General features: G+C 24.8%; 1 protein-coding gene across 1 annotated transcript; it reads right to left on the bottom strand.

Annotated features, from left to right (window-relative positions):
* Nucleotides 1-1256: 1256 nt before the first annotated feature.
* Nucleotides 1257-16070, bottom strand: LOC145836025 (arrestin domain-containing protein 3-like). The gene is made up of 9 exons (XM_082943813.1): nt 15914-16070; nt 14880-14999; nt 14733-14819; nt 11192-11334; nt 9652-9794; nt 9072-9228; nt 4711-4779; nt 2386-2467; nt 1257-2018 (listed from the first exon to the last, which is right to left on the bottom strand). The coding sequence occupies exons 1-9, from the start codon at nt 16026-16028 to the stop codon at nt 1861-1863; spliced, it is 1074 nt and encodes a 357-aa protein (XP_082799939.1). The 5' UTR covers nt 16029-16070; the 3' UTR covers nt 1257-1860.
* Nucleotides 16071-16272: the final 202 nt, after the last annotated feature.

A 16272-nucleotide genomic window follows, 5' to 3' on the forward strand; every position in this document is an offset into this window, starting at 1 on the left:
TTGATTTAGTGAAATACAACCTAATTAAAAATTATAGCATAAATCTATCAAAAATGAGGGCAACGACAAATCACATACTTTTTCTGGAACATGATTAATAAATTTTAAAATAAAAACTTCAAAAAAAGCTGAGTCTTTCTAAATTTGCACGATAAATAATGAACTTCACACAACAAACAACGACATCCGAGACAACCTACGACCGGGTCCATTCTTATTGGGAGTCATCAGGGAGGCATAGTCGCGAGAAATCGCTGTTGTGATATTAACCAAGCGGGCTTAAGTACGTAGCACTGAAGCGACCGTTTGTGAGTTAAGTTGAAAAAATTGACACATCTAAATCATTCACAGCATAACGTCTCAGGCATTGTCAGCTTATGTATGAGATTATAGTCTATGCTCGTTTGATCAGTTTTAAAACATCTCAACTCTGTTGATGACGGCCGAAATAGGTATTGGTTAAGTTCGCAGCACAAGTCAATCTAAATAAATAAAAAATGCCGAAGATTTGAGGTTTTTATTTGGTGGGCAAAATTTCAATCGGGCCGTAGTTTTGCAACCATATCTTAAAAATTTCCATGTTTGTTCCACTATATTTAACCATCAAGTCTTTTTCAAAGGCTGTAGATACGTATTAAAGTTAAATATAATATATTCAAAAAGTGGGCGACGCATTATGACGCCATAGGTGGTGCGAGCAGCTTAAACTATCTCAAAATATGTTTAATCTTTTCAATATAAAAAATGCAGTGTATGTAAGTAAGCTCATTAAATTCTGACACCACTGCTAGCAAGAACCAGTGTAAACCAAAAATTGCATTTTGAACAAAAATAAATGTTGTTTAAAAAAGTGCTTACTCAGAGGAAGGTTACCGTAATAAGTCTGTAGCAGTTTTAAAACAGTTTTAGTTTTTAATTAAGTTTTATATGTTATTTTGATTAGAGTTGGCAAAGGAATTTTGTAGCTTTTTAAATTTTTTCTGAGTTTATTCAAAATTTTAAAAGTTCAAACTATTTTTGTCAATTTTTAGTATAAATTTAAAGCAAAAGAAACTAACTTTGATATTATATATTAAAATTATACTGTAATGCTACTTTAAGAGTTTATAAGAAAAAAAAATCTGAATTAAACCAAAAAAAAAAACTTTTCATGATATATTTTATGTAAGTAATAACATTTTAGACAACAAAATTACCTTTTCTTTTTATTCATCAGCAACTTAAAACAAAACAATAAACCTTACGGTTTATGGCAATCTTAAAACTTGTTTGTGTAAGAATAATAAAATAAAAGTTCCTAGAAAGTATCTTACAAAACAAAACGTAAAAACTTTAATTTTAGTACACCTAAAAAAAATAAGAAAACCTAAATTTAGTAACTTAATATTTTGGTTAGTTTTTTAAATGTTGGAAAATTAAGAACTTAAATTTAAATAAATTAAACACTTTGGTTAGTTTTAAAAAGAAACTGAAAATTAAGCGTTTGAAATTTTTGAAAGATAGTATATACAACATGTGTACTGTACAAGTATCTCTGAAACAAAAAAGCGATTTTTGATCAAAAACGAACCATGAACTTGACAAAACAATTAATAAAATTCTTGATTTCTAATAATTTTACACAATTTATTCACGTGTAATTCATTTACGCAAAACGACGTAATAATTTTTTTAAAGACACAAACACTTGATAGAGCGGTGTAAAAAGTGCAATTATTATTATCCTAATGAAATTTTAACAATATTCAAACAGATGTAACTTACTCTTTAAGTTTAGAGGCAGTTAGTATTTTACAAACAAAAAGAAAAAGACGTTAACGAGTTCAAATTGATCAAACAAATAAATATTTACATTAAATTCTAATTGGGCTGAGGTGGCTTGTTCCAGTCGTAATAGCCACCATTGGTTGGTGGTGCAGTTGGTTGGTAACCAGTTGGTTGGTAACCTGGTGCAGATGGTTGAGCTAATGGTTGGTAGTTTGGTGGTTGGTCGCTTGCTACTGGTTGCGCATAACCAGCTGTGAAACAAATGGTGTTTAAAATTTTTTGTGGTTTCGAAAAACTTGTAAATCTGTCTTTTTTTTGCTGGTTGCTATAAGTATTAAAAAACTAGATTAAATTTAGAGATAAAGGTAATAAACAGCCTAAAAAACGTTATAAAAAATAACTTTTAATTAACAATTATAGTCATTAGTAATTTTAGCTAGTGTTAAGTAAAATAAAGTATCAAAGTTTTTTAAAGTTGAAACTTAACAAATGCAAAATAGCTAGCCAACAGATAGCTAATTGATAATTAAACCTATTAGTCTTATTTTTTACTTTCCAGATACAAATATTAACAAATTTAAATAAAATGATAACAAATTCCAGTACAAAACAACTAACGTCCAGTAGGCGCTACACCAGCAACAAACAATTGACAAGGAGCCCTCAAGTTGATGTGACAACCGTCTATTTCTCCCTCCAGCTGTATATTTGTTTATTTATTATTTTTAATATAATGTTTAGTTAAAGAAGTAAATAACAAATTTATTTGTAGGCAGGTACTGACCAGTACGTTTTTTTTGGTTAACCAGTCTTATTTAAGCTTAAAACACATAAAGGAGTTTAAAACAAAAGCTAGACTTAATAAGTTACAAAAACAAACCACATAAGTATTAAGATTAACAGAACTTTTATTTATACAAACTTAAACCACTTAAACTTGTTTTTCCAAAAAAATAGCTCTGATATTATTTAGCTCGAAGTTTTTCAAAAGCCCAACAAATTAGTCTCCAAACAAATTTAAACTTACTGTATTAAATAACATTGCTTTATATGTAAGAACATAACTAATAAAATTTCAAGAGTGATTTTCCAACTGATTTTTTGTTTATAATTATCTTATGACTGAAATTGCAGTCAAATTAACAACCCCTTATTAGTAAAAAAAACAAAACTATTAGAAAATTTTGTGAACAATAAACTGTAGGAAAATTTATAAATAAATAATTGAAGGATTATTGATAATATTTATCTATATTTCCATAACCACAACAGTATACATCTAGTTTTAATATTTTAAACAATTATACCTAACAAAATCAATTAATACAAAAATCTAAACAACTTTCTGATAATTATGAGATAAAATATGAATCTTAAATCAATTAAAAGTTATTGTAATATAAATCTAAAAAACCCTTTTACTTATTACCAAGTTAAGAAAACAGTTAAGTACTAAAAATTGTTATAGTATTTTTTAGTAAATTAAATATTTTAGTTGATTTCTTACTTTAGGACTAAGAATTTTACAAAATATGCTTTATCTTTTTAAAATAAAAAATCTAAATCAAGATCACGTCCATCAAAGGAAAAAAAAATCTTAGCATCTAATTAGTTTACAAAACAACAGCTAAAACTGCAGATCAAAAACACTCGTCGGATCAATAAACACTTATAAAAATACAGAAATAACAAAACAAAAATCAATAGCAAACTAAAACGATACATTACAGAACATGATCTAAAAGTAACATAACAACTCTATATTGTTGCTTTATGATCTAAAAGCAACAACTAAACATTATAACTCTAAATGGAAAATGCTGGATGAAATTTTATATCAATCAATAAAAACATGTTGTAGTTTAAAAAAACGCGAAAAGACAACATTATAAGATAAAAGGAACTGCATATACCAGAAATGTTTGTCTTATCAAAGTAATTTAATAAAATACTACAGTTGCCACTATATAGATTTAAACAAAGGCCTTCAATTCAAAGAGCTTAAACTAACTATGAAAACACTTTATGATACAAAAAGTATTTTAAAGGATTTGCTTGTGAATGTGTTTTTTCTACATCACAACAACAATAAGCTATTTGTGAATATGTTTTGACTACATCACAATAACAATAAGCTATTTGTGAATATGTTTTGACTACATCACAATAACAATAGGTTATTTGTGATATGTTTGTATATAAACAGTTGAAACACGTTTTTTATACATAATTTGTTTTAAAATTAATGTCAGTATTTAAAGAAAAATTCAACTTAGAAAGAACAACTTTATTGGTTAGTATCAAATGATAAGTATTATTAAATATCAGTTCATGTTAAAAATATAATAAACTAACATATAAGTAAGTTTATTTTGATCTAAATTTAATGAATCTAAACATTTTTTGGAAATGATAGTTTTAATCTATAACATAACTAAAACTTAAATTATTAAAAAAAATAAATTAGCAGTAAAGCATTTCAAAAATCTATAGTAATAATGAAATAAAGTTTAATAATAGTTTTGATTCAAGTTTGGAAAAGTATTATGAATCTTTAAAAAAATATACGCTAAATTAAAAAAACAATGCGATAGTTCTGTGAAATTGTAACAATTTACTAAGTTTTTGTTATAATTTCTTTTTATATGAAGAGTTATTAATATTATTAACCTGTACTAAAAAACATAAACAACTTGACTTGAAACTTTTAAGATTTAAAAAGTTAAAGTTTTAAACAGAATATAACAACAAAAAATGTTAAAAGTATTAAAATGTGTCAACTTTATGATGTTATATTAATTTTATTGATATTTTTTTCTTCTTTAAACGAAATGTTAACTGGAAAAATATTAACTAATTTTTTAGCTCCAGTAAACATACATTCATTAAAAGACCTTGAAATGACAAAGCATATAAGATAAATTATATATATTTCAATCTAACCTCAAGGAAATAGTTCGGTTTTATTATACCACAAAATGGAAGCATTGAAGGAGCAAGATCTACTGGTAACTGCAATTATTTATTGAATTTTATAATACTAAACAGAGAAATATTTCATATACCAAATTCACTATGTGACAGGCTATCTGATTAAAAACTCTGTACTATTTATCTAAGTTTATTACTTTATTATATCTACTATAAACAGGGTTGCCACTCGCTTTTTTTTATTTTTTTTCCAGGTTTTCCAAATTTCTTCCGGGTTTTTAAAAGTACACACTTTTGGTTCAATTTTTAGTTTAAAAGTTAAGTTTAAGGTTAGAAACGGTGTTAAATAGTATATAAACATTAAAAAGATACTGTATAGCTACTTTAAATATGCATTTTAATTAAAAAAAATTATGATGACAAAATTTTTTAAATTTTATGATTGATTTTTTGAGTCAAACCGATATTTTACTATTGAACATGTGAAAACTGTTAGAATTCCAGGTTTTTCCAGTTTTTTTAGTGATTTCGTTCAAATTCTAGGTTTTTCTAGGTTTTTTTTTTCAAAATTTTCCAAATTCCAGGTTTTTCCAGAATTCTAGGTAAAGTGGCAACCCTGTATATATAATAAAATGATATCGTAATATGTAAATCACGTTATTCAGCTTGACATAACTATTAAATATAAACTTTAACTTATTTTTTTACTTTAATCTGTATGCAGCTATTTAAAAATTGTATATACTTTAGATAAAAAATTATAAAACTTGTAACAGTAATCTGTAATAAACAGGTTATGAAACTGATGTTAATTTAAATTAAAAAAATTACTGAAAGTTTTACCTAAGTCTTTGTACAATTTTTTTTATAAGTAATAGTGTAACTTGTTGTCTGATTAAATGTAAGTTGGAGAATATTAAATGTTATAAGTTTTTTTTAGTCATTATTTTGTTAAAAGATTTGAATGATTTATGCACTATAAAATCCATATAAAAAGATCAAAGTTAACTATAAACACCATTAGTTTTAAACATTTAGTAAGTGAAAAAAAAAAACAAGTAACTTTTTTTCAGGAATAATATTGGCTGTTTTATGAAATCTATTTTATTAACCACAATTGAATTTTTTAATAATACAAATTCTTTAAATATTATGTAATAAATTATATATATCAATTACATATGCAGTATATATACTTATAACCTACTAAAATTTATCTCTACAATTTTAAACTATTTTTAAACTTATCTAGGGTCATTAAATGTTATGGAAATATTTTTGTTTAAATAGCTTTAGAATCTACATGAAAGAAGCAGAGAAATTAAAAAAAACTTAGCCAAATCTTCAAAAACAGGTACATTTTATTTCTAAAAAGTTTGATAGACGAAGTGATTTAAAAACTAGTTAAACACTTAAATATTTTTAGGAAAAAAAAAACTGTTTAATAACTATAGGATATAAATTTTTAATTATGTGTTCTTTTTTCTCCTTTTTATTTTGCACTTCACATAGAGAAACTATTGAAGTTTGCAACGCTAACCCAGTTTATTTCAAAAACTACTTTAATTTTTATTAAGGTGCAATAACTAACAAAAAGGTTAGATAACAATTTACGAAAGAAAATTAACTAAAGTAAAAAATCAAAACCTGCATTCGATATGAATTCAAGTCTACCTTAAGCATTGACTTTTATTCAGTTTAAAACTACAATAATTAGTTAAATATTTTTCCTACCTTTATATTCATTTAGTTTAAAATCACTACTCTAACTTACACTTACTGTTTTAAAAGGTACAACAGAATGGTTTAGCTACCAATGTTCATATAAGTAAGATAAGAAAATTGTTTTTTTTTTAACTCGTTATTAGTATATGGTAAAAAAATATTTCAGTTTTATAAAACATTAGAGTATAAAAAATAAGAGAAAAACAAGTAAAACTTTCTACTTTTAGCTTAGAAAATTTTAAAAAACCTATATGATTCAAAACTTAGTCTGATAATTTTTACACATATACTTTATTTAGTTGATAAATTAACAATAATGTTTTGCTATTTTTTTATAATTAACAAAAACAAAATGTGTCAAGTATAAATTAAAAAAAAGTTTAACCTTTGAATGCTTTCATCATTAATCACAAAAATGCCCACAAACATTGAGTCAAAAAAATTTTTTGTTGCTTTTTTGTGCTTTAAAAGTTTATTTAAGTAAATATAAGTTTTAACTTATTACATAATTCTACTTTGACCAAAAAAACTATGTTAAATAATTTATTACTTTGTTACAGAAGTGTGTAAAATCACAAATACTGAGGTACGGACAATAAAGATCAATTAAGTAAACTAAATAACTGTAAATAGTGTATTTTAATTTTTTGTAAAATACATGTTCAAGATCTAAGTAGACTCTATTTTAGGGGTGGGCAACGTAAACAATTAACGGGCCGGATCCAAAATAAAATAGTCCTCAGCGGGCCGGAGCATTTCGAGTAAGTGATCTAACGGATTCAGTTGGATCCTTTTTTAGATCTGGATCTTTATTCAAAAATATTGTCCGGATCCGGCTAAATGTTAATTTTAGACAAGGTTTCGAATCCGAATAGAACTAATTTCAAAAGACTTGGATCCGGCTGGATGTTAATTGATCTGGTGTTTTAAAATTTTGAATCTTTTGAATAATCAATTTATTAATTACTAAGGTTCTTAAGTATAAAATGTTAAGTTAATTTTTATTAAGTACTAATAATTCTATATTTATTACAACCGAATTAATACAAGTTAGTTTTATAAAAACAATAATTTACTTACTAAAAGTTACTCGAGTCTAAGATTTCAAACTAAAATATTAAAAATGTTTAACTACTCAAAATTATCTAGTTTTGGTAATCCTTGGCTCGAGGCTACATTAATAATATTATTCAGAAGTTAAATCATCACATTATCAAACTACTATCTTTTATTTTAAAAAAGCTTACAAAGATTCATTAAAATTTTGTTAGATTGTAAACTGGTATTACAAAGATACACAATTAAATTTCCTAAACAAATCATACTTCAAGTTAATGACATATAGTTTGGAAATATTGTCATTAGTTGGTAATCATTAAACTTAACCATTTAATTAATCAAAAATTCTTAGTTGAAATATCAATAGCAGAAATAAGTGCAAACTGTAGTCTCAACTTGGAATATTCTACTAAAATGTAAAGTTAAGCAGTTTTACTTAAAATAGGTGTCAATGTTATTAAAAACTACTTTTCTTAACATTTATAAAAACAACTCACTCTACATCTGGGAAAGACATTAATTTTTTACATGTCATTTTTTATGAAAATCATTATGAAAGGTAAGATCATCAAAGTTAGTTCAGCAAAATTTTTTTTGGATAATTTGAGAAAGAATTAATTCAATTGACTTGAAACAGAACAAGGTACTATAACAAAATAGTGTTTTTATTACTACAAAAATTAAAAGCCATTTTTAAAAACGTTTTCAGGTTAAAGTCTTTCAGTTTATTTAGTGAAAATAATTTAAAAAAGGTTTTGTACAAATTTTGTAATATTTACATTGGCTTGTAGAATTTCATATAAATTTTGAAAATGCCTAGCGGGCCGGATCATCCACTCGCGGGCCGGATGAATTTTGTCCGCGGGCCGGATTCCATTTAAATTTATAAAAGGTTTGGGGGCCGGTCATTTTGACTCCGGTCCGTACGTTGCCCACCCCTACTCTATTTACTTGATTATGTGTTAAAGAACTTAAACTTACAAGAAAGCTTTGTGAAAATCTGCTATTGATATTTATATATTGCTAAACAAACTTATATTAATAATTAGTAGTATTTGCTAAAATACTTTATTCCAGTTAATTAAATTTATAGCTTTTAAACCAAATTATATATTTAAAATAAGTTTATAAATAGATTTAAAGTTCTTAAACATAAAAAAAAGTTTAAAATTTGGTCAAATAATTTACAAAGCAAGTAGCAGTTTAAAAAAAAAAATAAACTTTATTCTAAACTATTGTCATTTATTAGAATGCATAAGATTATAACTACTTAAAAAATCGTATTCAAAATGTAAAAACTGAAAAAAAATATCAAAAAAAAAAAATTCTTTAAAATTTTGTTACTTCTTTAAATTATCCGATATCGTAAATGAAATTTATACATTTTTCAACTTACTTTAAATGTGAACTATTTTTGAAAGTTAAAATAAAAAACATAGAACTTAAATTATAGCATTTAAAACTATTAAAACACATATATGACTTATAATATTCATGAAATGATAGTAATATAAGATGATAATGATAATAACATGATTTATAATATACATGTACATGAAATGATAATAACATTAACTATAATAACCAACCTGAAAAGGGACGTTGTTTAGCACCAGGGTCTTTCTGCTCTTACATCCGGGTTGATCCAGTTTAACAGGGATGTCACTCCAAGTCCTGCCTTTTGTATGGGACTGAAGAAATACGCTTCTCTTCAGATTTAGCCTGGTAACAATCAGTTCTGTGGTGCTGTGATTACATAAATACATGTTTGTTTGTTTAAAGACAAAACTAGTATGGTGAAAATAAAACTCGCTCTATGATGTATTGAGTATGACCCAATTTAAAATTAGTGGTATGGAAATTTTAATTTTATTGAAATTTAAATCCAAAAAATTAACATTCGTTGTTTTAAAAATACCAAAGTGGTAAAAAATTTCGCGTACTAAACACAAACTTTTTTTATAAATAACAATACCAAAAACACTAATAGAGCAGAAATGAACTTCATGAATATTTAAAGCTTGCAAGTTGAAAGAAAATAAACAAACCAGCCTTTGAAAAGCTATTGGAGTTTTAAATTTATTATTTGAGCTTTAGAAAACTTAAATACAAAGTTTTTGAGCCTGTACAAATGTCAGAAGGAGCCAAAAACAATTTTTTGAAAAAAACCTCAAATTTTCGATGTTGATATTGCAGTACACCGTTTCACCGGGAACGAATCCAGTTTTATTGAGTTGTATCTCAGCGGTGATTGGTCCAGTTTTGCAGCACCAACAACATATAAACTTCGTTTCCCTGGCAACTACTGGTTCCTATGTTGTAATTTAATTAAAACATTTTAAGTATAAATCTAAAATATTTATTATTGTCTTATTAGAAAAACTTTCAGCTATAAAACAGCTTTAAATAAAACTTGTAATAGCTTAACTACTTATTTATGAATCAATAAGTAAAAGAACACATTTATTAAAAGTAATCAACTATTAAATTGAGCAAAAGGGTTGATCATGCCAATTCGAATTGGCATGATCAACCCTTTTGTTAAAGTTGAGCTTGTCTCACGGCAAACGAAAGTCCGGACTTCAGTTCTGCAGACTTTCGCCGATATTTTTTGTTGATTCTATTAAATTGAGCGTATATATTTGTGGTCTGACCTTAAGATGACCATAGATTGTATTTGGGAACGCGGAAAATTTAAAAAATTCAAAATTTTTGCCTAAAGCACTCTGTCACGCCTTTAGAAATTAAATGACTAAATTCTAATATTCTTCAAATAAAATTTATGTAGTATGCAAACTAAATTTAAAAATTTATGATTGAAAGATTTTGATGAAGTTGCTAATTTATTGCTATTTTAAGTAAAGTAAAAATGGTTATTACTCTGTGTTTTTCAACTATTTATTTGGTACGAAAGGGATTTTTTTAAACTATATCTATATTTTAAATAAAGATAAATCAGTTTACAAATTTGTTTTTGACTTATTAAATCCGTATTTTGAAGCATGTATAAAATATTTATAGAATGTTTTATTATTATTTTAGTTATTTTTCTAAAAACAATGAAAAAAAATGCATAATGTTTATCAAAAATTTTACATCTTACATGCAAAGTAACTTTTAGAAAATATTAAGGAAATAAGGTTTAGAAATATTAAACTGTTTAAACAACTTAATTGTATTGGAATGCACGAGCGTATATAATTTGCGGTTTTACGTTAATATGACCATCAAACGATCTAAAAAATGTAAAAAACTTGTAAGTAAGTAACAAAAGAAATGTACTTGCCTAAAGCATTACTGTATACGCCTACAAATAGTTAATCTTGAAATTGTTACATTATATTACAAACTTTTTACGAGCTATGTAAATTAAATTTCAACACTCATGAAAAATCTTTTGAACGTAACACTTTATTTTTCTAACAGTTCAGCTAAAAAGATTTAATTTTTTAAATTACCGTTAGAAAAATATTTTCTGTTAGACAAATTTGCTTCTATAAAACTGTACTTTTGAAAAAACCTTATTTTTTATAAACATTTTTTTTTATCAAAAAAAGGGTATAATATAACTAATAAGAGAAAATATGATTAAAATAACTTAAAAAAACATATTCATATGGTACAAATAAAAGTAATACAAAAAAGGAACTACAGAAACAAAAAAAAAAACTTTTTGAATTTAGATGAAAAAAGTACTTAAAAAACAAACCATAGGATTTGTGGGGCAGTCAGACAGTGGTGTGTTACCGAGAACAGTGATCTGGTGTTTTTCCTTCACATTGAAGTGCAGACCGTGACGCTTGATCTTTGCTGACAAACCGTAGTACACATATGCAGTGCAATGATTTGAAACTTTAAATAAAAAGACCAAATTAAGTAATTGAAGAAAAGCTTTATAATACTTCTGATTTACAGCTATTTATAAAACAGGTTAAATTTTGAAAACGATATTTTAACCGAACTGATATTTCATAGAAAAACTTGAAACTTTATAGAAAAACAATTAACTTAACTAAATTATGACGTATGAATTAATTCAAATAAATACAAACTTCAGAGATTTAGCAAGTAAAACTAAAGTAAAAATATGTTTATTGATAAATTGTTAGTAACTTTGCTTTTCAATTTAATGCCATTTGCGTAATTAACTTAGGTCGCTCTTCTTGAATCAATATTATTCCAGATTTTAAAGTTTTAAAAAGATGTAAACAAAGTGAACTCTACAGCCTGGAATCAATATGGATTGAAGAAGAGAGACCTAAACACGCAAATAGCATTAAATGGAAAAGCAAAAATATTAACATAATTAATAAGATATAATTAATAAACATATCTTTACTTTAGTTTTACTTGCTAAATCTCTAAAGTTTGTATTTATTTGAATTTATTAATACGCCATAATTTAAAGTAATTTTTCAACTGTTTACTAACCAAAAGATTTTTTCAAATTCATTTAACATTTACCACTTGAAAATGGAACTAGTATAGTTTTGAAAAGCTTTGTGAAATAAAGTACAAAACAAAATGAGTAATCTGTTAATATTAAGTTGCAAATGGTATATAAATTATTATAATACTTTTGGTTTTTGCTCCATATAACATGGAAACTTACTATAATCTATTAAATATATTAACAAAACTTGAATAATGAATGGATATTAAAGAAAAAAATTCAAACATTTTATTACTATATTTTAAAACATATAAATCAAGTTTTGCTGTCATGGTCAATTAGTAAACTGTAAATTAAAGCAATAAATAAATTACTTTAGACAATTTTTTCAATACAACTAGAATGACAGTTACATAATATCTATTATAAATAAATAAACTTATAAAACTCAAAAATAAACTTAACTTATAATTAATATAAAAACTTTATATATTATTTATTAATAAAAAACATACATTAGCTCATTAGATGAAAACAAAAACTCATGCTATTTTTAAAGTATTTTTGTATTAAAGGTATCAAGAAATAATAAAAAGGAAATTGTTTACAATGATGAATGTTATGAAGGCTTGCAAACAACATGTACTTGACAAACAAAGCTGTAAATAAGCAATAAAAAGTTTTATGCTTAAAAAATTAGTAAAAAAAATTATTAAAATTAGATACTTTGAACAAATTATACTACAAACTGTCTACTGCAGGGTTTTAAAAACTTTTTTTCAAAAGGCCCTCTTAAAGAAATTAAAATAGCTGTGGCCTTCTCCAGCAAAATTTCTCAAAAAGCTACTGGCTCCTTTAATGGCATATGTCCTCCTAAACTTTTTTTATAACATCTAGTAAAAGCTTTAAAACTACTACAAAAAACGCCTATGACCTTCTTTATTTTACTCTTCATCATCAATTACTAATTTATGAACTCATGACCCACTGTGGCCCCTTTACTGCTCATGGCCTCCTAAACTTCTGTAATGGCCCCCAAGGGGGTCACTCAGCATAGCTTGGGAAACACTGTTCTAAACTATAATACAGCATAAATTACTAAATATTGTAAAACACACTTGGCTTTGAAATGTAATAAACTAAACGAAAAAGCAACGCTACAATTGTATTAAATAAAAGGAAAAATTTAATTATAAATTTAGCTACTTTTTTGTTAAGTAAAGCAACATAATATATATAGCTATTAATTAAAAAAATAAACTTTTGTTTTCTTTAATCATTTTATGTACATATAAATGTATAAATAAATATGAAATAAACTGTAGTGCTTTATCTATAACACATAAGTAAATACATTTTTTCTAATTCTTACATTATTGTGGACAAAATACTAAGACAAGCTGTTAAAACCAGACTTATTTACCTAATACACTCAAAAAAATATAATAAACAGTTGTTAAAAATAACAACATTAAACACAACTAGTAAATTTTATTAAAACACGTTTGTAATAAAAACCATTTTTTAAAAAATATGACAACTTTTAATATATAACAGTTTAAAATTCGAATAATAACTAAATAGAGATTAACTATTTTATTTATTATCAGGTTTTGGAGGAAAAAAATCCAACTTTGTCAAACATTAATAAAAAAGTTAACTGTACTGAACAATGTTGCTTATCATTAATGTTATTTAAAACTTACTTATGCATGAAAATATAAACTTTAACTACTTAAAATATTATCTATAATTTATCATAGCAATTTTCGATTTAAAGTTGATAATACTTAACGTTTTCTAGTAACTTTCAATAATTACCTTTAAACTAGTATCATTACTTATTGTTGAAAACTACTTTTAACTTGGAAGAAAATCTTAAAAACAAATTCATTACACTATTGAAAAAAAATTCCAACCTTTTTTAATATAATATGAAATAAAAATCTATAAAAAAACTAGATCGTAAAACTTAACACAAGTACTAGCTATAATTTACTTTTTATATATGAACTCAATAGTATTTAAATAACATTAAGTATTTGTTTTCTTTAAAATTCACTTTTAACTATTTTATTTATTATAGGTAATTTTTTTTGTTTTTCTTTATTTTGCACAATTTATTTTCAAGTTTTTAAACTATACTTAATTTTTATTTTCAAAGTTTGGTCTTTCACTCAAACTAAATAAGTTTAATAAACTCTGAGCCTTTTAACTACTACAAATTTTTGTTTTTTTGAGACTAAATAAATGTAACAAGTGTAGCTAATATTGGCAGTGATTCCATACATTTGGCGCGAAAAACATTTTTTAATATAAAATGTTTGGCCATAACAAGTTGTAAACAAACTTATTAAAATGATATATTCAAAATAAAAAATACACAGAAAACATGCAACCCATTTCAATACTAAGTAAAATTGTGTGATGTATTTTAACAGCAATTTACAGTTATTTAAGTTTAAAATAAATTGAGTTATTACTATATTTTAATTAACTTTTTTTTATTAATAAAACTATACATTTGTCATATAATTTAATCATTAAACTTTAAACCAATACCAAGAAAGCAATTAGAATTTACAAAATTGTTACTTAGTTAGTATCAAAAATTTTAAAGATATTTATTAAACATTCTATTTTGTGTATACAAACTGTCTATAAAATAAGATTTGAAGCATCAAAATTTTGATCACTGTTAATAAACAGAAAGTACTAAGCTAAGCATATTAATACTTAAAAATTTTTAAATTTTTTGCAAATTTTAACTGTTCAACCTGATTAAACGTAATAAAATCAAAATAGCTACAAAGTATCATAAGAATTAAAAGATGAATTCACAAAAAAAAAAACTAACAATAAAAAGAAGCTGGTATGTTAGGGGGTATCATGAATGAAAATGGAAATTTGTGCTGGCCTCTTCTCAGTTTGTCATCTTGTAAATCTGTAAAACATATAACATCAAAATACTAAAATTCTAAAGTTTTGAAATCGCTAAAAGTACTTTGTAGCAGAGTCACAGGAGATTTGAAGTAATTCTCTTTGTTGGAATAATTATAAGTGCGTTTGTTTCTTCTTTCTGACCACCGCAGATAGGCTTTTCCAGATATTTGAACAATCACTTCTGTCAAGTACAATTCAGTTTTAAAAACAAGATATTTTTATTCCTTAACTTAGTTCTTTAAAAAAACATGCTTCAAAAGTGTTTCATAACTTAAAAAGTAATAGTACAAATTATTAACAATGTTTATTGATTTAAAACTTCAAGTAAAGTATACATACAAAAAGTTTCAAAAGGTACCAAGTAATTACAGTGCTTTTTCCCTTAACCGGTCATGTTGGGCAAGCTTTAAATTAATTAGTCTTTAGCTAGATAACAACAAAATTACAATCTTTACAAAATAATCTATATCTTTTATGCTATGCATGTTTTTGAAATTGAATTTTTACTTTTTTTTTGATCTACATTATTTAGTTTTCTTCAACAAACCAAAAAATTAAAACAGAAAAAATAAACATAACAAAAGTTTGCTGTCTTAACAATTTTTTAAACCATTTGTGTTGACTGTGTCAAAAGTATGTAACTTACTTAGCGAAAGCAGAAAAGTTTAAAATGATTAATAAAACACGTTTTTATTTACTAAGCACAAAAAACTTTATATTATTTATAACATCAAATTAAAAGAAACAATATAATCATGACATAACTATTTGTAAGTAAATGTTTGCTCAATTGTGAAAATTTTATCAGACATGCGTTTGTAGTAAAACATTGATTTAGTTGAATTAATTAAATCTACTTCTCAACTGAAACCGGCAGGATAAGTGAGGGACCAGATAAGCAAGGAAGCACTTTACTGTATTAATTTACAGTTTGAAATAAATTAACTTAAGTTTGTTTGTATTTATAACTTCACTCATTTAAAACTACTGCATAATATTTACTAGGACTTCTTCAAATTGTAGAATAATATAAAATAACAATAAATTTAGTAAAATATTAATTTAAAAATTTAAAAATATATGTATATATAAAACCTGAGACATTAGACAAGTCTTCAAACAATTCGATTGTGACAAATCCAGCAACAACTGAACCGGCATAAAACATTGTTTGTCCATTATTCAATTCAAATGTTATTTTAGGAGCCATGATATTAAAGAATTTTATGCTTTAAAAAATGTAAAGTTTTGACAACCTAAAAAAAAATTTACCATTTCCTTTTTATTTTGCTAAATTATATTCAAACAAATAATAAACACTAGTATGTAGACAATTTCCTGTAAAAAAATAAAACTTGAAAAAATCTAAATGCCTCTAAGTAAGCTTTTTTAATTTAATAAAGCAGTAAATTAAATAAACAGTGTCTGTAGTGTTTAGTGTTTATATCACACAA

The sequence above is a fragment of the Thalia democratica genome, chromosome 5 (genome assembly GCF_965202585.1).
Source record: "Thalia democratica chromosome 5, ktThaDemo2.hap1.1, whole genome shotgun sequence".
Taxonomy (NCBI): domain Eukaryota; kingdom Metazoa; phylum Chordata; class Thaliacea; order Salpida; family Salpidae; genus Thalia; species Thalia democratica.

What these genes read in the sequence shown, in the direction of transcription:
- LOC145836025 (XM_082943813.1), bottom strand. Translation starts at nt 16,028, where the DNA reads ATGGCTCCTAAAATAACATTTGAATTGAATAATGGACAAACAATGTTT. An exon ending in TCCTGTGACTCTGCTACAAA is followed by an intron (nt 14,820 to 14,879) that starts GTACTTTTAGCG and finishes TATGTTTTACAG; the next exon opens with ATTTACAAGATGACAAACTG. An exon ending in CATACCAGCTTCTTTTTATT is followed by an intron (nt 11,335 to 14,732) that starts GTTAGTTTTTTT and finishes TTTTATTTAAAG; the next exon opens with TTTCAAATCATTGCACTGCA.